This window comes from Chelon labrosus (genome assembly GCF_963514085.1).
Source record: "Chelon labrosus genome assembly, chromosome: 24".
Classification (NCBI taxonomy): Eukaryota; Metazoa; Chordata; class Actinopteri; order Mugiliformes; family Mugilidae; genus Chelon; species Chelon labrosus.
The window spans coordinates 11063703-11086054 of NC_140357.1; the positions used below are offsets into that span (position 1 = coordinate 11063703).

The following is a 22352-nucleotide window of genomic DNA, read 5'->3' on the forward strand; positions in this document are numbered from 1 at the left end:
TGAGAAAAACTCAGCAATTATCAACATTCAACAAGTCCAACAAAGTCTGAAGCTCCACATGATGAACATAGTATTTCACATATACAAATTCCAGAGGACAGTAGCAACTTCTTTACTTTGTTACAGTCGAGGGTTTTTGTCTTTTAAAGGTAATTTCAACATCCTTTGATCGATCACTCTTCATAGACACACAGCTGGGTTCAGGTTTAAGGTCAGCAGATTCTTCTCTCCGATGACTCCTAGGAGACAAAAATGAAAAGCATTACCTCACAGTTACTAAAGCTACTTTAAAAAATAGAAAGAGCAGATCACTGAGACCAGCTGTAAACCAGACTGACCACAAGGGAGCGCTCACCGGATGATGTTGAGCCTCTAATTTAATGAACTCAGTGACACTAGAGTCAATCATTATACTGTGCTAAAAAGTTACCATGCTGAAATTATGTAGTCAGACCACAGATAGAGCACCTTTTTATTGTTGGTTGCCAACAACTAAAATGTGGCATTATGGCAGGGTGTACAATCTCTTCACTAGCCTTTACAATGGCAATGGAGGTCATTATTAGGGCTTCAAAATGGACGAGTAGGTGGAGAAAAGCAGCAGGGAGGGCTTCGTCTCCCTCCAATTAGGGCCTACATGGACGACATGAGGACTACGACGTCAACTGCTCCATTTACTAGGAGATTGCTGGATAAGTTAAACAACAACCTATGTGGGCTTGGATGAAAGTGAAGCCATGTAAATCTAGGAGTATTTAAAATATTAAAGGAAAGGTAGTTGATAAGAGGTTTGCTATCAATGATGAGGTGCCCACAGTGCTGGAGAAGCCAGTGAAGAGTTTGGGGTGATGATATGATGCAAGTCTCAGCGATAAAGCATAGTTTGAAGGTTTGAGGCAGGAAATGATTCAAGGCATTTCAAGCATAGACCACTCAGGAAAGTTAAAGTTATGGTGCTTGCAATTTGATTTATTGCCCTGGCTAATGTGGCCACTGACAGTGTATGAGGTTCCTCTTTCAAAAGTAGAAAAGTTAGAAAGGATGATGAATTCATGTATCAGAAAATGGCTCCGTGTCCCACACTGCTTAAGCGGCGCAGCCTTGTATGGGAAAGGCATATTGCAGCTCCCAGCAACTACCCTAACAGAGGAGTTTAAGTGTGCTAAGGTTAGACTGGAAATGACTCTCACTCAGTCAAAGGATCAAATGGTTAAGAGTGCAGTGTCCATGGTTAAAACAGGGAGGAAGTGGAACCCAAAAGAGGCAGAACAGCAAGCACAGGCAGCTATGAGCCAGCATTCGTTCCAGTTCAATTGCTAGTTATAAGCATATAGTATATCTGTTATAGTTATATATAATTATAGTTATATATAGTTATAGTATAGTTAGAATACTTATATATAGTATACATATAGTTCATGTGCATATAGACCTGTAAAACCAAATGATTTCTAATTGACGTGACCCTTTAGTTTCTTTATACGAATACAGGTACATTTAAAGTTATGACTCCATACAATGTTGTAACACTGTTGTTATGAGAATTCATTCATAATGTGAGGGTACTGAGGGTGAGTTGTGCTGCTATCTGTCAGTGACAGTTTGAAGTAATTTATATCTTACTTCTTTACAGTTCTTTTAAAGTTAATGTCGACACCCTTTGATCGATCACTCTTCATAGACACACAGCTTTGTTCTGGTTTCTGCTGCATCCTGGTGGATTGAGAGAAATTCACTAATTATCAACATTCAACAAGTCCAACAAAGTCTGAAGCTCCATACAGTGAACATAGTATATTTCACATAGATAAACTCCAGAAGACAGTAACAACTACTTTACTTTTTTACAATAGAGGGTTTTGGCCTTTTTAAGGTAATGCCGACATCCTTTGATTGATCACTCTTCATAGACACACAGCTGGGTTCAGGTTTACGGTCAGCAGAGTCTTCTCTCTGATGACTCCTAGGACACAAAGATGAAAATCATTACCTCACAGTTACTGAAGCTGCTATGAAAACTAGAAAGAGCAGATCACAGAGACCAGCTGTAAACCAGACTGACCACAAGATGACGCTCACTGGCTGTCTTTAATGTAATGAACTGCGTGAGTCTATAGTCAATCAGACTGTGTTAAAAAAAAGTTACCATGCTGAAATGGTGTAGTCAGATCACAGTTACAGCATTTTTTTATTGTTGGTTGCCTACAACTAAAATGTGGCATTATGGCAGGGCGTTCAATCTCTCTACTAGCTTTAACAATGGCAATAGAGGTCATTATTAGGGCTTCAAAATGGGTGGTAGGTGGAGAAAAGCTGCAGGGAGGGCTTTGTCTACCCCCCATTAGGGCCTACATGGACAAAATGACTACTATAACGTCAACTGCTCCTTGTACCAGAAGATTGCTGGATAAGCTAAACAGCAATCTACAGTGGGCTAGGATGAAAGTGAAGTCTAGTAAATCTAGGAGTATTTCAATTGTTTAAGGAAAGGTGGTACACAAGAGGTTGATTATAAATGATGAGGTGGTGCCTACAGTGCTAGAGAAGCCAGTGAAGAGTTTGGGGAGATGGTATGATGCAAGTCTCAGTGGTAAAGCACAGTTTGAAGGGTTGAGGCAGGAAATGATTCAAGGCATTTCAAGCATAGACCGCTCAGGGCTCCCAGGAAAGTTAAAGTTATGGTGCTTGTAATTTGATTTATTGCCCCAGCTAATGTGGCCATTGACAGAGGTAGAAAAGGGATTGTAATATCTTATCCTGTTTATTAATGAATTGGTGGGCAGTGCCTGGAAGCCATTGTGTCTATATCTTTCATTTAAGCAGATACTACTAGCTAGAATTCGTTCCAGTTCAACTGCTAGTTGTAAGCAGTTTGTTTATGCACATTTAGACTTGTAAAACCAAATGATTTCTATTGACGTTACCCTTTAATTCCTCTATACGAATACATGTTCATTCCCAATTATGACTCCATACAATGTTGTAACACTGTTGTTATGAGAATTCATTCATAATGTGAGGGTGTTGAGGGTGAGTTGTGCTGCTATCTGTCAGTGATGATTTAAAGTCATTTATATCTTACTTCTTTACAGTTCTTTTAAAGTTAATGTCGACACCCTTTGATCGATCACTCTTCATAGACACACAGCTGGGTTCTGGTTTCTGCTGCATCCTGGTGGATTGAGAGAAATTCACTAATTATCAACATTCAACAAATCCAACAAAGTCTGAAGCTCCACATGATAAACATAGTATTTCACACATGTAAACTTCAAAGGTTTCTGAAATCATAGAGTGACAACACCTAGTCTAAAAGTGCTGCTTATGCTGCCAGCCAATGATGACAACATAGACATTGAACTGTTTGTACAGGAGAGTACATCTGACCATGATGTTAAATGTGGATTCATTTTAAATTCATTCATAACTTACTTCTTTACAGTTGAGGATTCTTGTCTTTTAAAGTTAATGTCGACACCCTTTGATCGATCGCTCTTCATAGACACACAGCTTTGTTGTGGTTTCTGCTGCATCCTGGTGGATTGAGAGAAATTCACTAATTATTAATATTCAACAAGTCCAACAAAGTCTAGTGAACATAGTATTTCACATATATACACTCCAGAAGACAGTCACAACTTCTTACTTTTTTACAGTTGAGGGTTTTTGTCTTTTAAAGTTAATATCAACACCCTTTGATCGATCAGTCTCCATTGACACACAGCTGGGTTCAGATTTAAGGTCAGCAGAGTCTTCTCTCTGATGACTCCTAGGAGACAAAGACAAAAGACATTACCTCACCAACACTACTTGCGTGGCAGCAACTTGACGTAGGCATTATGGCAGGGTGTACAGTCTCTCCACTAGCCTTTACAATGGCAAAGGAGGTCATTATTAGGGCTTCAGAATTTGTGGTCGGTGGAAAAAGGCTGCAGGGAGGGCTTTGTCTGCCTCCAATTAGGGCCTACGTGGACGACATGATGACTACGATGTCAACCAGTCCATGTACTAGAAGAGGCCAGTGAAGAGTTTCGGGAGATGGTATGATGCAAGTCTCAGTAATAAAGCGCCGTTTGAAGGGTTGAGGCAGGATATGATTCAAGGCATTTTAAGCATAGACCGCTCAGGGCTCCCAGGAAAGTTAAAGTTATGGTGCTTGGAATTTGATTTATTGCCCCGGCTAATGTAGCCACTGACAGTGTATGAGGTTCCTCTTTCAAAAGTAGAAAAGTTAGAAAGGATGATAAATTCATGTATCAGAAAATGTCTCAGTGTCCCGTTGAGCCAAACAACCAATACGGTCACAATACCAGACTGTTGCGCTCCGTAAGTTTCCCTTGCTGTACATTGCCTATGATATCCCTATGCCTAAGGGCTTTGTGTGCTTGCTGTACTGCCTCTTTTGGGTTATACTTCCTCCCTGTTTTAACTGTGCGCGCTCTTAACCACTAGATCCTTCGACTGAGTGAGATTATTTCCAGTCTAACCTTAGCACACTTAAACTCCTCTGTTAGGGTAGTTACTGGGAGCTCCAATATGCCTTTCCCATACAAGGCTGTGTTGCTTAAGCAGCATGGGGCAAATTATAGGACCGTAACTGTTATTTGATTAGTTGTAATCATATGTACTGTATTTTGGTCATGGTTCAGACCGCATCAGTGGAGCGCATCACAATACAACAATACAATACGATTCAATTAAGTATGATTTCTGCATAAAAAGGGCTCGGTTAATTTCTGGGTTGATGAAAGTCACTGAATGGTGGGAAAAACGGGGTTGTGTGGTAGCAGCATGGAGGGGGGTGACTTCAGGATGCTGGAATTTACTGTTAAGCCTTTTTGAGGTGTCGTGGGCCTAACTTAACAAAACATGAGCGAAGGGAGGTGCCCACTTGAAAACCCCAATGATACACTGCATACTGCATGCTGCTGTTGACTAGCACAGGTATCTGGTGTCTTCTTGTTGGTTGGTAGCTGGCCAGCTGGCTGCTAGCCTGCCCACTGGTTTTCAGTTGGGCTGGGCTCCCAGATGTGTTTTACCTGGGATCATGGCACAAGGGATTGTAACATCTTATCCTGTTTATTAATGAATTGGTGGCCAGAACCTGGAAGCCATTGTTGTGTCCATATCTTTCATTTAAGCAGATGCTACCAGCTAGCATTCGTTCCAGTTCAATTGCTAATTATAAACAGCTTGTTGATGTGTATTTAGTCTTGTAAAACCAAATGATTTCTATTGACGTTACCCTTTAATTCCTCTATAAGAATACAGGTTAATTCTCAGTTATGACTCTATACAATGTTGTACCACTGTTGTTATAAGAATTCATTCATAATGTGAGGGTGTTGAGGGTGATACCTTTCCATGTTGGTAAAAACCTGCAGACACCTGATGAAAGAAACAGCAGACAGAGAAAGTTCAACTATCAGTCTTCACACATTGTACATCCACATCCACAACATTCAGAAATATATATAACTACACGCACTTAGAAATCCCACTGTAAACAGACCAGGATGAGTGTGTAACAGGATATTACTTCAACTACTGTAACACTGACATTCTTGTTTGATGATAAAGTTTAAATGAACCAAACTACCAGCCATTTGTTATTTTAAGATCTGTGAACAACAGGAACAGAGAATATAACAGTCTCATGTATGTCTCACTGGTCATCATCTGAAACAGACTGGTTGGACAGGACAGTGTCCAGTATTCAACAAGACAATTATACATGTCCAATAAATTCCCATCCATCCAACAAATTACAGTCAAAGATGAACCAGTAACACTATACTCTTAGTAACAGTTTACCTCTGATCATCAGGGGAATCTGGTCCTTTAGACTTTATAAAATACTGTTTCGACTGGTCACTCTTGAAGGACACACAACTGGGTCCAGGTGAGTCTGGTCTCTGATTGATCCTGAAAGAAAAACAATAATGATGAAATCACTGAAGCTCAGATATTCAGTTAAATGGTGCAATAATAGCATCCAGGAGAATCTTAAGTTTGAACATGTTTACATATTTAGAGTAACTTTATCTGGGTTGTGGTTCTTTCCTGTAAATAATGAAATGAAATTACATAAATTTAATCGAAAGGCCTTTTTTGTCAATGTATACAGGACACAACAAAATTGTGAATGCTCGTCATATCACTGCTTTAAAAAAGAACAAATATGAACATAAAATATTCTACAAAACACAATCACAAACAATCCCATTTAAAACCCAGACCATAATAAATATTAACTATATTGTTAAGGTGGCTTTTATAGTCACTCAGTGTGTTTATTGATGAACTGGATGGCTTTGGAGAAAAAACTGTTCAATAGTTTTAGGTCAAACAGGTGGTGGCCAGGTTGGGAAGAATCATTCACAATGTTTATTCATTTTCTTGATAGGTAGCAAGCGTCTGCAATATCATCTAAAGCTGGCAGAGGACAACAAATGATCCTCTGTGCTGTGTTGATGACCAGTTGTAGTGTTTTTTCATCATCTGCTGAGAACAGTCAGACAGTTAAGATGCTCTCTAAAGCAGAGTGGTGGGAGCCCACCAGCAGATTACTACACAAATTGTTTTTCTTCAGGACTCTCAGGAAGTGCAGGCGCTGTAATGTCTCCTTCACGACAGCTGAAGTTTAATCGACCAGGAGAGGTTGTCAGATATGTGGGTTACCAGAAACTTGAAGCTGTGGAGTCTTTCAACACAGTCTCTAAAAATGAGGATGGAAGAGGGGTCAGCTCTTCACTTCATAAAGTCCAGAATTATTTTTTTTAACTTAGTGTTCAGAAGGGAGGGAGGGAGTGAGGTGGCTTTGACATGTCTCAATACTAGTCTCTCAATGTTCTTTGTATTAAAATGAGTGAGAGCAACAGGTCTGTAACCATTAATGATGATAATAAAGGAGCTGAAAGTTGAGCTCTGACATGGAGAAGAGTCATGGACGGTTAGAGATGTTCATCTCACCTCTGGTCTGGATACACATTTTCTACCTTCACCTGCCGAGGAAACACAAATCATTCACCTGAACATCAAATCATCGACATCATTGGTCATGAAGCTGCAGAAGTGAAAACAGACACAGACTCTGCAACTGCATCAAGAACCTTAACGTTTTACTTTGAAAGGTTTCACAGGAAACAGCAGCACAACACTTGATTTTATTCTGCAATTAACATGAGGCAGTTTAATTTGTGAAGAAAGCAAACACATCAGCTGATCATCATACTGTTTGATTCCAATGAATCAATGATGAAGCAATGTTACGATAAAGCCAACTTATCCCCTTCTAATACACAGTCTCTGTTCTATTATCACATTTTATTTTTACAAATACTTTAGATCACGTCTAACAATTCTGGTGAATATAAAGAAAGAATGTTATCGAGGAAAACAGGTTGTTATTATGAAGAATAAATCATCTAAACTGAATGAAACTGGGCCCTGTGATAGACTGGCGACCTGTCCAGAGTGTACCCCGCCTCTCGCCCGACAGCTGGGATAGGCTCCAGCAGACTCCCGCGACCCTTAACAGGAATAAGCGGGTACAGACGATGAATGAATGAATGAAACTGAAGCGGAGTAACAACCGTTCACCTGAATCAATGCGCGCTCCCGAGGCACACCTGTCTCTGTAGTTCTCACACACATAGACACAAAATGGCGAATTCCTTTAGTCCTTTACTTTGCATTTTCAGATCCGTCTCAGTTAATGTGAACTATTTCTGACGTATTTCTGCTGGAACTAAGCTGATGTGAAAGAGTTAAACATTATAAACTACAGACTTTATCTTCAGACGGAGGTTTACACAGAGAAAAAGATCTGCGACACAATGTTGACGAAAGTGAAAATAACTTTAGACTTAAATCTGAGGCTGGATCAAGATTAATGAAGATTTAATCATTTAATTTAATTGAATCTGATCCTCCAGTGAATCATTTATCTAATAAAAATGTAGAATGATCTTCAAACAGAGTAATACAGACTTATTAATGAAATAAGAAGTGAACATCTTCTACAAACATTACAGAACAGAAACAAAGGCAAAATTAAAGCTTTAAACAAATCAAACTTACAGTTTTTTCAACCAGTCCAAAAAGCTGAAGAAGACTCTACTCCACACCTGGACACTCAACAGGTGAGCTACTTCCTGGAACAAGGGTCAGTTCACCTGTGATGGAGGTAGAACAGGAAGGAAGGATGTAGATTTTCACAATAAGATGACAGTTTATCAGACATTTGTTGTTCATTTAATTACTGTTATTGTCAGTTTGAAATAACTTTCTCTAATTTCTTTCGTGTGTTGGATCTTCTATGTCAGTGTCTTCAGTTTTCAATTTAAGCCAGTTTAATAATAATTACTAAAATGGCATAACCTTAATGCTGATAATTATAATAATGTCACAGAGAATATTTTTACCTTTGATACTGATTGTCAGGACTGGAGTATTTTACTACAGTGTGGTGCTTTTACTAAAGTAAATAATCTGAATAAATCCTCAGTCCAACAGAACTCTGCTGTGAAGGATTCAGTTTTTTCACCCTCATGATAAACATGTTGACTGACGGCTTCTGGAAACACTCATCTGATAGTGTCTACGTTGTAGGAAAACATGGTCTGTAGTGTTATATCTAAAGAAAAACGCGTTTATGATGCTTTTCCTTCGTAAATATTCAGTAATTGACTCCAGACCATGCAGGTTATTGATGGGATTTGATGACCTCCTGTGGTGAGATAGTGAACTGCAAGAGAGTCAACATGACAGTCACTGATAGGAAGAGGACACAGACACAAAGTGAGCTGAGAACTGAAAACAAAGAACAGGATTTATTCTCCTGACTGAACACAGTGAGTGTCTGCTATGTCACTGATCTCTTCTATAGTATTAAATTAACAGATTGTAGTTTAAAATGTGGACACTGTTGCGTCTGATCAAACCATTATTTACATGTAGCAGTGGGACCTTGTAGATGAGGACTAATGTATACATTCAGGTAAACAGCAAAACAAGACAGCACTTAAACATCATGTTTTCCCTGAACTGTCCTTGAATGATGAACTGAAAGTGGAGACAGCAGTAGGATGATGACTATGTTCATCTGTTGAGCTTCTGTTGCTGCAGTGTGTTGTTTAATTGTTTTAACAGTATTTTCTTGCCTTTTATGGAATTGGTTAGAAGAAAAAAACAGTAGGATTACATTAGATATGGTTTAAATCGCTTTTCATCTTCACATGAAATCAATCACTTATTTCATATAAAGAAACCACCTATGACTCCCTCAGTAAAAATCTTTTCTTCTCAAACCATAAAAACATTAAAATCATCAAAGTTCAAATGACCTGTGATGGAGATTTGTCTCCCTCTCGTGGTGTCAATGTGACCTGCAAGGCACCCAGAAACTATCATGATCACTGGCCTCTAGTGGTCACTATCAGTAACTACAACTGTCCACATCCAATAATACACACATTCACATTTACTGCAGTGTTGTCAATGACAGTGACAGAGTTGTTTGTTGTTGTTTTTTTTTCACATTTTTATTGGAGTTTGTACCACAGGAAATATCAAAGATTTTATATTTTGAATGCACTATATTTACTCTCACACCTGTAATTGTTGGTTGCTGTAAGAATCCGGTTTTCCATAAAAAAAAAATGTTTAAAAAAACATGTGTTCAGACAGTTATTATTTGATTATCATTAATAAAACAATGTGATGTAATAGTACTTAAATCATTCACACTCTCAAAGAACAAATACTTTACAAATAAATCCACAATCAATTAATCTTCAGTTACAACCTGAAATGAAGTGATTAATTTTGCTTTATAAACAAAATTAAAATAAGATATTATCACATTTTAACTTTAATTACATTTTCCTGACAACTATTAAAGTTCATGAACACACAGGCCAAGAAATCATCCTGCCAGTTTCAACACAGAAAATAATATACAAAATATAAAAATCACATTTACCTGTACATTTTATAATATTGTCTTTTATCAGAATTCATGTTTTTTTTTTAATGGTTTAGAAACACTTTATTTTACAAATAATCTATTTTACAACTAATTCTGACTCATAATTTCCTAAAACACAATCTGTGATTTACCATAATTTCCAAGTAATACAGAAAAACAACCAAAAACCAACTCTAAATAATGACTCTTGGTTTCTTGGTGACTCTGACCTGCTGTACATTAAAGAATAATCTTTCAGTCATCTGCAGGTTAAAGCATCTGAAATGATGATTTGGTGAAGACAACTGTCCTAAGACGCTGGAATCTACTGAATGGACTGACAAGTGAAGACAGACGTGAGAATACCAACGGTGAGAAACAACAGAAAGAATTGTTGATGCTGGCAGGTTTACACGAGAGAATATTTGGTTTGTTTTTGTTTCCGTTTTTGTTAATGTAGTGCAGTTCTGTTGATGATGTTAAATGGAAAAACATCTGGATGAAGCTCTCCTCTTCACTCCACCTCCCAGTAACATGGTCCAGTCAGAGTCTCTCTACACACTAGCTGCTGCTGATTCAACCTCTCTGGGTCATCAGGACTCAGCTCATCCTCTCTCAGCACACATCATCATGTTGAGAACAATGGCCAACAGCTGCAGACAGAACAAGAAACAACAGAGGAGATGATTTAGTGTTTCCAGAGTCTCCTTTTCATCAGGTGTCAGTCAGTGATGCAGCACATCCAGTATAAAGAGCAGCAGGGACTTCAGTCCTGCTCAAAGCAGCTGTGGAGCTCAGCCAGCTTCCTTTCAGCTCTCATGTTAACGTGTTGGAGCTGGAAGCTCACAGACCTGCAGAAACTTTTAGCATCAAGTCTGTTTCCTCTGCAGATTTCTCTCAAGTCCACAGAGGAAATAAACTGCTGAGAGTCATGAACGCTTCATTACTGCACAAACACTCTAGTGATGGATTTACAGCTGTTCCATTTAAATAAAGAGTCTGAGTGTGTTGATGAACATCTCATGTGTTTCTGAAGCATCAGCTGACTAATAAACATTGAAGATATCTGATGAAACTAACGACAGAGATACAGATGTGATGACTGGACCTCAGCAGAGGTTCTGCTCTGTATAAAGACCAAATGGTTACTAAATGTAATGATGGTTCTGTGATTTACAGGCTTCAGTCAGACTGATCTCAATCCAGATCCAGGAATCCAGATTTATTTCCTGAAAACATGAACACAACAAGCTTCAGGATGATCTGATTGGCTAACTGTTGTCTCTGTCGTTCTGTCTTCATTCTCCTCTGACAGCGTCTCTGAAGAAAGCCGCAGCAGGTTTCTAGGAAACACTTCTGATACTGTGTCTAGTACAATACTACTGAAAGAAGTATGGACTGACTCCAACCCTCCACTCACCTCTCTAGTTTACATTTTGGACTCTTCACAAGACTAAGCAGCTGCTTCACATCTGAATCCTTCAGGTTGTTGTTACTCAGGTCCAGATGTTTCAGATGGGAGGGGTTGGACTTCAGAGCTGAGACCAGAGAATCACAGCTGATCTTTGACAATCTGCAGTCCTTCAATCTGAAAAAAGAATAAAAGATGTTAATAAAATCATTGACAATCAATCAGATGTGTTCATGTTTTAATGTTCAGTTCAACATTACTACGCACTAGTCAATGAGCTGTTCTCTAAAATGAGTAGAGTGACTTTGTCCTTGTGTTATTGTGGATCATCATAATGTCAGCCTCATCTTTGAGATGACAGGCTAAATTTAAACAAGATAAGAGAAAATATCAGCAGGAAAAAATTTACATCTTCAAAGATAGAAATTGTGTATGAACATAAATTAAGTTTAGTTTGTAATTAAACAAATCAGATCCACATAGTAACAGACATAGTCAAAGAAAATATTGAAGTACAGGGTAGGGCCAGATATTAGTCTATACCTCTTTAATTCAACATGTAATCTAGGTTCTTATAATCTACTGGTGTCTATTAGTTGTCTGTAAACAGTCATGAGGAGTTCCATTAGCTGGTGTTACCACTCTGGTTGCCGGATTCACTGTGGTACAATGGTGAAAAAAGAAGATACTGTAGTACCTCTAGACCAAGAACATCCAGAAGGGAAACAACACCAAAGAGGGTGTTGGCATACTCTGACCCGACTAACACCAGCATAAGAGAATATCACATGAGAGAGTCAGGAGGACTTAATAGAGTCAAGACCAAGGAAAAAAGAGTCACTGAAACGATATGGGAGCCTTGATAATGTGCACAGAGTGAGACTGCAACAAGAGGGCACCATGCATACACTTGACAGAGTCAATAGAAACACAATATTTGAAAGCTGAGTTCAACAAACATTGTAAAGATACAGAGCGAAGAATGCTGACACATTTGAAAAATGTGGAAAGTGAAATATTTCAACTCCAAAAAGAAGTAGACCCAGGAATGGCATCGGAGAAGAGATCAAACACACAGCAGAGGAGTGAAAGAAGAAATGTGGGGAAACCATATGCAAATCAGTGGATGCAGGACAATGAATATGGACAAACTACAATATGTCCTTTGGACATAAAAGCAACAGGACATGACCAGTATGTGCTATGGTTGTTGGATATGGTAGGCCTAGCAGCAAGACTACCAGACGTCACGGAAGGAGCGAACAAGTGGATCACCAAGCCAGAAGAAAACACTGGAGTAAAACTGGGACTGGGAGACATCAAAGGCACACCTTCATTTTCCTCATGAGCCACAGTTGTTTTTACACCATCTTCTTTGTGTATTTTTAAAGAACACGTACACAAAAATCAGCAATACAACGTGTGTTCTGTTCACTGGATGATGTTATTATCACATGTCCTACATCCTGCAGCTCCCATTATCTGAAATAAGTCCTTTCCTTTGTGTACTGCCTGTGTTTTTAACTTCATGTGGGTCATCCATGGGTCATGCTGCTGTGCCCTTGTTCCCTTTACAAACTACAGCTTGATTAAATTATTAAGCATTACAGATAAGATGTTAGTTCAATACAAACCTCAAATCTGTTTTTTTCCTTAACAACATCCAGTGAACTGACCTCAGACTCTCCAGTCTACAGTCTGGACTCTTCAGAAAACCACACAGATGCTTCACTCCTGAATCCTGCAGGTTGTTTACACTCAGGTCCAGATGTTTCAGATGGGAGGGGTTGGACTTCAGAGCTGAGACCAGATAATCACAGCTGATCTGTGACAACCTACAGCAACTCAATCTGAGTGAAGAATAAAAGATGTTAATAAAATCATTGACAATCAATCAGACGTGTTCAGGTTTTAATGTTGAGACCAACATTACTACGTCCTAATCAATGAGCTGTTCTCTAAAATGAGTAGAGTGACTTTGTCCTTGTGTTATTGTGGATCATCATCATGTCAGCCTTCGAGAAACACCATCCAAACATCAACACAACATTCAGACAACTGTTCATGTCAACACAGATCAATAACATGCTGCTGACCTCAGTCAAGTCTCTCATTACACGATCAATATAAATCACACATGTTGGGAAACAAACTGTTCATTAGTTCATTGATTCCATGACCTTCTTCTTCCTGTATTTGGTATCTCAGTAGGTTTGTGTTGTTAAAATGTTAAAGGAGAAGTTCATATTTTCAAGTCTGTCTTCAAACAACAGTCAGATGTACATTTGTTCTTATAATTCCTGCTCTCCACACTGACTCTGAAGTGGTCACTGCCTCACTCAACTACACTGTAAGAAATGACTTGATGAGTTTCTTCACAGACAGTATGAACAGAAAGAATGATCACTGACTCCAGTAACTCTTTAAATGTACATGTGAACACTAGACTGATCTAGACTGATCAGACAAACCACCGATGACTGAGGAGACACCTGCTGATATTAAGGAACATGATGCTCCTTCATTTAAACCAACTGTTTGTGTTCCATTTTCTATCTGTCAACCCTGAAAAGAGGACTGTTTAATCTGATAAAATCATTCAATGAGCTGACCTCAGAGTCTCCAGTCTACAGTTTGGACTCTCCAGTCCAACACACAGCTGCTTCACTCCTGAATCCTTCAGGTTGTTGTCGTTACTCAGGTCCAGATGTGTCAGATGGGAGGGATCGGACTTCAGAGCTGAGGCCACAACTTCACAGTGACTCTCTGAGAGTCCACAGCCAGAAAATCTGTCATGACACATACATATAAAATATGGTAATATGAATGAAGATACTTCATTATTTACTTCATGCATTTGAAGACTAACAGTTGGACTCATCCTGTTTGACATGTTGTTCTTCACCATCACCTTCACCTTCCTCAGTGATTCAGCTTCTTGTCTGACATGACACAATAATTCTCATCAGTTTTTCTTAAACCTGCAGACTTCTAAACTTTGTTTTGTTTTAATCTGTAAATGAATGGAGGTAAATTGTGTTACATTTAGGCTTCTTCCGATTTGATCTGATCTCACATCTGACTACACAAAATCATCATGATTAAAATGATAAAGGCACATTTAGAACAGATTAATTATATTATATATATATAATTATATTAATCAACTAACAGCTCTAATATACTGTATATTTAAATAAAGGAAGATAAACAGAATTAAATCTACATTCTCACAGTGTTTGAAAGAGCTGGAGAACATCTGTAACAAAATACAACTGACATGTAATGTTTGCAATAAACAAGTTAAAAACTGTTAGGGTGATCATAGGGTGATCATTTTATAGTGTGAACATTTAAAGAACTGAACTAATGTAAACTGATTTATAATGTTAATCACATCTGGACTCACAGAGCCTTTCTGCAGTTCCTCACAGCTGGAATCAGTCTCCACCGTCCTTCCTTTGATGTTTTGTACTTCTTCAGGTCCAACTCATCCAGAACCTCCTCTGACATCTGCAGCATGTAGGCCAGAGCAGAGCAGTGGATCTCAGAGAGTTTCTTCTCTGATCTGTTCTTTGACTTCAGGAACTCTTGGATCTCCTGATGAACTGAGAGATCGTTCATCTCCATCAGACAATGGAAGATGTTGATGTTTCTGTCAGGAGAAGTGTTGTCCATGTTCATCTTCTTCAGGTTGTTGATGGCTCTCTGGATGTTTTCTGGACTGATGTCTGTCTGACCCAGCAGACCTCTTAACAGTCTCTGGTTGGACTGCAGACAGACGCCATGGAGGAAGCGAACCAACAGGTCCAGGTGACCATTTATACTCTGCAGGGATTTCTCCATGACTCTGTTAAGAAAGACATCCAGAGTTGAGTCATTGTAGTTTTGTCCCAGGAAGTCCTCCAAAACCTCTGTCTTCCTGTTGGTGTAACAGTGGATCATGTAGACTGCAGCCAGAAACTCCTGAACACTCAGATGGACGAAGCAGAACACCTTGTCCTGGAACAGTCCTCTCTCCTCTTTAAAGATCTGTGTCAACACTCCTGAGTACACTGAAGCTGATCTGATATCGATGCCACACTCTTTCAGGTCTGATTCATAAAAGATCAGGTTTCCTTTCAGCAGCTGATCAAAAGCCAGTTTTCCCAGAGACTCAATCATCTTTCTGGTCTCTGGACTCCAGTCTGGATCTGTCTCAGATCCTCCATCATACTTGACCTTCTTCACTTTGATCTGAACCACCAGGAAGTGGATGTACATCTCAGTCAGGGTCTTGGGCAGCTTTCCTCTCAATCTGGTTTTCAACACATCCTCCAGAACTGTAGCAGAGATCCAGCAGAAGACTGGGATGTGACACATGATGTGGAGGCTTCGTGATGTCTTGATGTGGGAGATGATCCTGCTGGCCTGCTCCTCATTTCTGAATCTTTTCCTGAAGTACACCTCCTTCTGGGGGTCAGTGAACCCTCTGACCTCTGTCACCATGTCAACACACTCAGGAGGGATCTGATTGGCTGCTGCAGGTCGTGTGGTTATCCAGAGGCGAGCAGAGGGAAGCAGTTTCCCCCTGATGAGGTTTGTCAGCAGCACATCCACTGAGGTGGACTCTGTAACATCAGTCAGGATCTCAGTGTTGTGGAAGTCCAGAGGAAGTCGACACTCATCCAGACCGTCAAAGATGAACACAACCTGCAACTCTTCAAACCTGCAGATTCCTGCTTTTTTGGTTTCAGTGAAGAAGTGATGAACAAGTTCCACCAAGCTGAACTTTTTCTCTTTCAACACATTCAGCTCTCTGAAAGTGAATGGAAGTGTGAACTGGATGTTCTGGTTGGCTTTGTCTTCAGCCCAGTCCAGAGTGAACTTCTGTGTTAAGACTGTTTTCCCAATGCCAGCCACTCCCTTTGTCATCACTCTTCTGATTGGTTTATCTCTTCCAGGTGAGGCTTTAAAGATGTCTTCTGGTCTGATGGTTGTTTCTGGTCTATGTAGTTTCCTGGATACTGTTTCTATCTGTCTGACCTCATGTTCATCATTGACCTCTGTAGTCTCTCCCTCTGTGGTGTAGAGCTCTGTGTAGATCTCATTCAGAAGAGATGAGTTTCCTGCTTTAGCAATCCCCTCAAACACACACTGGAACTTCTCCTTCAGAGTAGATTTAAGTTTACGTTGACAAACTGGAGCAAAATGTTCTGAAGGAACAAACAAGAAATAAAACACACACCTACGTATATTACATAGTAAATAGTCTAACATTTCATTCCCCTGAAGAATAAGTGTTTGAATATATTTTGTTTCATATTTTGAGACATCAGTAAATGCTTAATTTATTTATCAGGTTCAATGTTGAGAGAAATCCTCTTACTGATCTGCAGACGATCAGCCAGCTCCTCCTGCTTCATTCTCCTCAGGAAGTTCAGTGTGATCTTCACAAATGCATCTCTGCTGCTCTTCCTCTGCTCTTCATCCTCACCCTCCAACACCTCCTCATCCTCCCTCTGACTCTCTAAGCATTCTGGGTAATCTGGACTCAGATCCCTCTGAATCTTACTCAGCTCCTTCATCACAAAAGTGACAATGTTGTCCTCCAGCAGCTGAAACAGAAAACTATATGAATGACAACCAGACTGAAATCATGGAGACAAACATCAGATCCATGTTGGACAGACTGACAGTCCACTGGTCTACAAAGAGCAGCATGGAGATGATGGAAAGTAGTTGTTGTCCATGTACAGACCTTAAATATGGAGTCCAGGTGTGTTTGATGCTGATCAACAGACTGACCACTGAGAACCTCTGGGTGACTCCTTTTTCTTGATTTCTCATCTTTCTTTTCAATCCAGCCTCTTTTCTTGGACACTCCGCTGGTTTCAGGTTCAGGTGAGTTTTGATTTTCCAGCTTCCTCCTAATAAACACAGGTCAGATTCAACAATGAACCCAGAAAACCTTGAGACATGTCCTGACAAGACCCTAACTCATTCTCAATGTTTCTTTGTTGTATTGAAGACTTGAACATGACGCCCTGCAACGAAAACCCTTTATGTTGTTCATATTCACAACCTCAGTATTTGAGGAATCAGTTGAAGTTCACGACTATGAATTCAAACTGGAACACAAATACAACAACAGTTTTCCCTCTCCAGCTCAAGATCATCTTCACCACAATAACATACAGCATTACACAGCAACATCACTATAATCCACTTCTCACCTCTTCTAAGGTGACAGTAATTGTGTCAGTCATTTTACAAGATCTTTGTTAAATAAACAAAAAATCAGCTCTTTTCATCCTCTATAGTGTCCAAGCCAGAGCTTTATGTCTGCATGACCACTGAGCATTTATAATTTAAATCTTTCCAGCAACAACTTACTCTGTCTGTATTTGCACTCTGCATTCCCTAACTGCTGAATTCCATTTTACAATTCACTGTGAGTTATATGTCTAGATATTTTTTCCCATCTACTTATATGCATGTTGTCAGGATCTGTTTTTATTTTTATCTATTTCCTTTTTTACTTTGTACTGTTTTCTGTTGTGTTTCTGTTAGTTTTGCTTCCTGTTTTTTCCCCTCTTTTGTGATTACTGTCTCCACCCTAGTGTATTTGAACCCTGTCTCATTCCCCTTGTCCTTGCCAGATTGTCTTAGTCAGTGAGGTGTCTTGCTCTTAACCATAATTTGTAGTTTGTAAATGCAAATGTAATAAGTTCCACGAACTAAAGTTCTATTCTGTAAATATCCTGCTGCAACATTTCTACACATCCTGAAGTCTATAGTCACAGTGTACACTGTAACATGGTCTGTTTTAATTTAAAATTTTCATATGTATATCTGTACATATGTTCATGGTCTGCACTTACTCTTTCTGCACTTCTGGTTAGATGCTAACTGCATTTCTTTGTCTTGCACTTGAACATGCGTTATGAGAATAGAGCTGAATGTAGTCTAAACTATTAATGTTTGCTTTACATGCCGTGTTAGTTCAATATGTCTTTGATTTACATTTATATCTTTCTATTTATCTTGTGAATCATCTAAGGGAGAATCTATAAGATGAAGAGCAGCAGACAAACACACAGAGGTCACAACTAAATGAAATAATCATGGGCTTGTTTACATGGAGGCTTATAGAGGACCTCAGCTGTAAAATCAACGAGAGCAAAGCTTCAAAAACTGACAAAACAGGATGAACCCAAAGATGAAGAGAGATGAAAGTTGTTTTATTAACAGTTTACCTTTTAGCAGCAGAAGGATGTTCTTGTTTAAAATCAATGAAGCGACCCATCGAATCGTCGCTCTTGAAGGACACACAGCTGGGACCAGGTTCAGATTCAGGTGTCTCTGGTCTTAACTGCTGCTTTGTTCTTCAACACAACACAGAAAGTTTTCTGATGTCAGAATAAACGTCCTGGTTACTTTTGCAGATCAGTTATAAAGGAACAGTGTTGAACTGATTGTTATCTGATTAGTGTAGAAGCTGAAGGAGTTCAAGGTTAAACATGCACAGAGATTTAATAGTTTAAAACAAAGTGAATTAATGTGTATTACTGCATTTAAATATGTTCACCTCTTTGCAGCAGAAGCAGCCTGTTCTTGTTTAAAATTAATTAAGATATCTATCGACTTGTCGCTCTTGTAGGACACACAGCTGGGTTCAGGTTAAAGAGAGTCTGCTCATTAAATTTTTGAAGTGACGCTAACAACTCACCTTAGTTTTTGTTTATATTCAGATACACTGTCCTTCGACTTGTAGCTCTTTAAGGTCACACGGCTGGGTTCACGTTCAGGTTCATTACTGTGAAAGATAAAGGTGCTGTGATTTGAGAGTTGAGCTCTGACATTTAGAAGAGTCATGTATAGTTAGAGATATTCATCTCACCTCTGATCTTTGGTCTGGTTCTCATGTTCTCCACTCAGAGTGGTTTTAGAGGGAGGGACTCCCTCCTCTCTGTCCTCACACTGATCCATGCTGCTGCATTCACATCAGCTCACACACACATTCAACCTTCACCTGCAGAGGAAACACAAATCATTCACCTGAACATCAAATTTGTGACATCATTTCTGTTGTTAAAAGAACCCCCAAAACATTCAATGACTCTCAATTTGACTGGAGATGTCCAGAATGCAACACAACGAAAGAACATGTTTAAAACTTTCAATTTACTTTACAACACTTTACAGCTTTTATCTGATGTGAAAGGTGTGTTAGTTTGTACTTTGATCGGTGTCCAGAATGTTAATCACTGTTAATATCTAACAAATGAGCCCATGGTTAAAAGAATCACCAGCTGTGATGAGAGAAAACAGAGCCTGACCAGTCTGAGAGAAAATAGATATACTATGTATATGATTTATGCAGTTAAATGTATGTTTTAAATGAATACATATATTATTGTATTCAGGATTAAATGTGCTTTCACCACAACAAGTTCCAAAAGCACATAAAACCTCTGAAGACAACTTCAACATATAAGACTATTTTAATAATTTGTGAATATATCAAACTATTGTTTTAAACCTCTTTTTAAGCAATGGCTCTTTCACAGGCTGCTACAGGCAGTCGTCATAAAGTAGATCTGCACAGAAACAATGACTCTGTGTTCATTTATGGGCTACATGTTCATTAATGTAAGATCAAGATCACAGGACTCATTTTAACTCAACTACGTCTAGAAGCATACATTACTGTGTTCATCTGATGACCGTTTCCATGGAAAATTGTGTTGGAGGTTGTAAATTATTCTGAATTCCTGTTGCACTGATGTTAATGTCTTTCTATAAAGCGATGAAGGTATGTGAATACTAATCTGACAAAATATCCAACCTCTCTTGATAGCACAGTCTCTGCCTCAACGTTGTGGATTTACACGTTTCTTCATCTCGACAAAACGTTGGGACTTTACCTCCATACGGAGGTTTACACGGAGAAAAGATCTGCGACACAACTCTGTGAAAGTGAAAATAACTTTAGACTTAAATCTGAGGCTGGACCAAGATTAATGAAGAGTTAATAATTTAATTTAATCTGATAATCATATTATTTGATTCCAGTGAATCATTTATCTAATAATAATGTAGATTGATCTTCAGAGTAATAAAAGCTTAACAATGTTTATAATGAAATAAGAAGTGAACATCTTCGACAAACATTACATAGCAGAAACAAACAGTAAAGTTACTGAAGATAAAATTAAAGCTTTAAACAAATCAAACTTACAGTTACACTTACATTCAACGAGTCCAAAAAGCTGAAGACTCTCCTCCACACCTGGACACTAAACAGGTGAGCTACTACCTGGAACAAGGGTCAGTTCACCTGTGACAGAGTCAGGACAGGAAGGAGGGATGTAGATTTTCACAATAAGATGACAGTTTAACAGACATATTTGTTCTTGATCCATTTAATTATTTTTAACTTTCTCTGATAGTTTCTATTTTGTAGGAAAACATGGTTTGCAGTGTTATGTCTAAAAAACGCATTTCTTTATTCATTAATTAATATTCAGTGATTGACTCAGACCATGCAGGTTATTGATGGGATCTGGTGACCTCTTGTGGTGAAATAGTAAACTGCAAGAGAGTCAACATGACGGCCACTGACAGACACAGAGACACAAAGTGAGCTGAGAACTGAAAACAAAGAACAGGATTTATTCTCTTGACTGAACACAGTGAGTGTCTGCTCTGTCACTGATCTCTTCTACAGTATTACATGAACAGATTGTAGTTTATAATGTGGACACTGTTGCGTCTGATCAAACTATTATTTATATGTAGCAGTGGGACATGGTAGATGTGGACAAATACATTCAGGTAAACAGCACAACAAGACAACACTTGAATATCATGTTTTCCCTGAACGGTCCTTGAACGATGAACTGAAAGTGGAGACAGCAGTAAGATGATGACTATGTTCATCTGTTGAGCTTCTGTTGCTGGCAGAAGAAACAGGAGGATTGCATTAAAAATGGTTTAAATCGCTTTTCGTCTTCACATGAAAACAATCTCTTATTTCGTATTTACAGGACTCCCTCATTGAAAATCTTTTCTTCCCAGTCCATAGAAAAACATTAAAATCATCAATGTTCAAATGACCTGAGATGGAGATTTGTCTCCCTCTCGTGGTGTCAATGTGAACTGCAAGGCACCCAGAAACTGTCATGATCACTGGCCTCTAGTGGTCACTGTCAGTAACTACAACTGCCCACATCCAATAATATTCACATTCACATTTACTGCAGTGTTGTCAATGACAATGACAGAGTTGGTTGTTTACTGATTTTTTATTGGAGTTTGTTCCACAGGAAATATCAAAGATTTTATATTTTTAATACACTATATTTATTCTCACACCTGTAATTGTTGCTTGCTGTAAGAATATGACCCCCTAAAAAAAAAACATGTTTAAAAAAACATATATTCAGACAGTTAATTATTTGATTATCATTGAAAAAACAATGTGATGTAACAGTACTTAAATTATTCACGTTCTCAAAGAACAAATAATCTACTGACAAATCCACAATAAATTAATCTTCAGTTACAACCTGAAATGAAATGATTTACTTTGCTTTATAAACTAAATCAAAATAAGATATTATCACATTTTTACTTTTGCTATGTTAAGTACATTTTCCTGACAACTTTTAAAGTTCATGGACACACAGGCCAACAAATCACCTGAGAGTTTCAAAATAGAAAAAAAATATATGAAATGTAAAAATCACATTTACCTGTAAAGTTCATAATATTGGCTTTTATCAAAATGCAGGAAAATTAGGTTTACCAATCAAAGACAACACATTATTTTACAATTAATCTATTTCCTAAAACCTAATCTGTTTACCAGAATTTCCTAGAAAGACAGAAAAACAACTGGGCTGTTTTTGTTCATGCAGTGCAGCTCTGTTGATGATGTTAAATGAAAAAACATCTGGATGAAGCTCTCCTCTTCACTCCACCTCC

At 38.6% G+C, this 22352-nt stretch overlaps 1 protein-coding gene across 1 annotated transcript; it reads right to left on the reverse strand.

The window, feature by feature from the left end:
* Positions 1 to 11522: 11522 nt before the first annotated feature.
* Positions 11523 to 19352, reverse strand: LOC311509555 (protein NLRC3-like; the record flags this gene model as incomplete). Its single annotated transcript, XM_084574790.1, has 10 exons — positions 11523 to 11558; positions 12079 to 12143; positions 13221 to 13231; positions 13994 to 14170; positions 14791 to 16576; positions 16750 to 16978; positions 17122 to 17290; positions 18620 to 18748; positions 19093 to 19179; positions 19264 to 19352. The coding sequence occupies 10 exons, from the start codon at positions 19350 to 19352 to the stop codon at positions 11523 to 11525; spliced, it is 2778 nt and encodes a 925-aa protein (XP_084430916.1).
* Positions 19353 to 22352: the final 3000 nt, after the last annotated feature.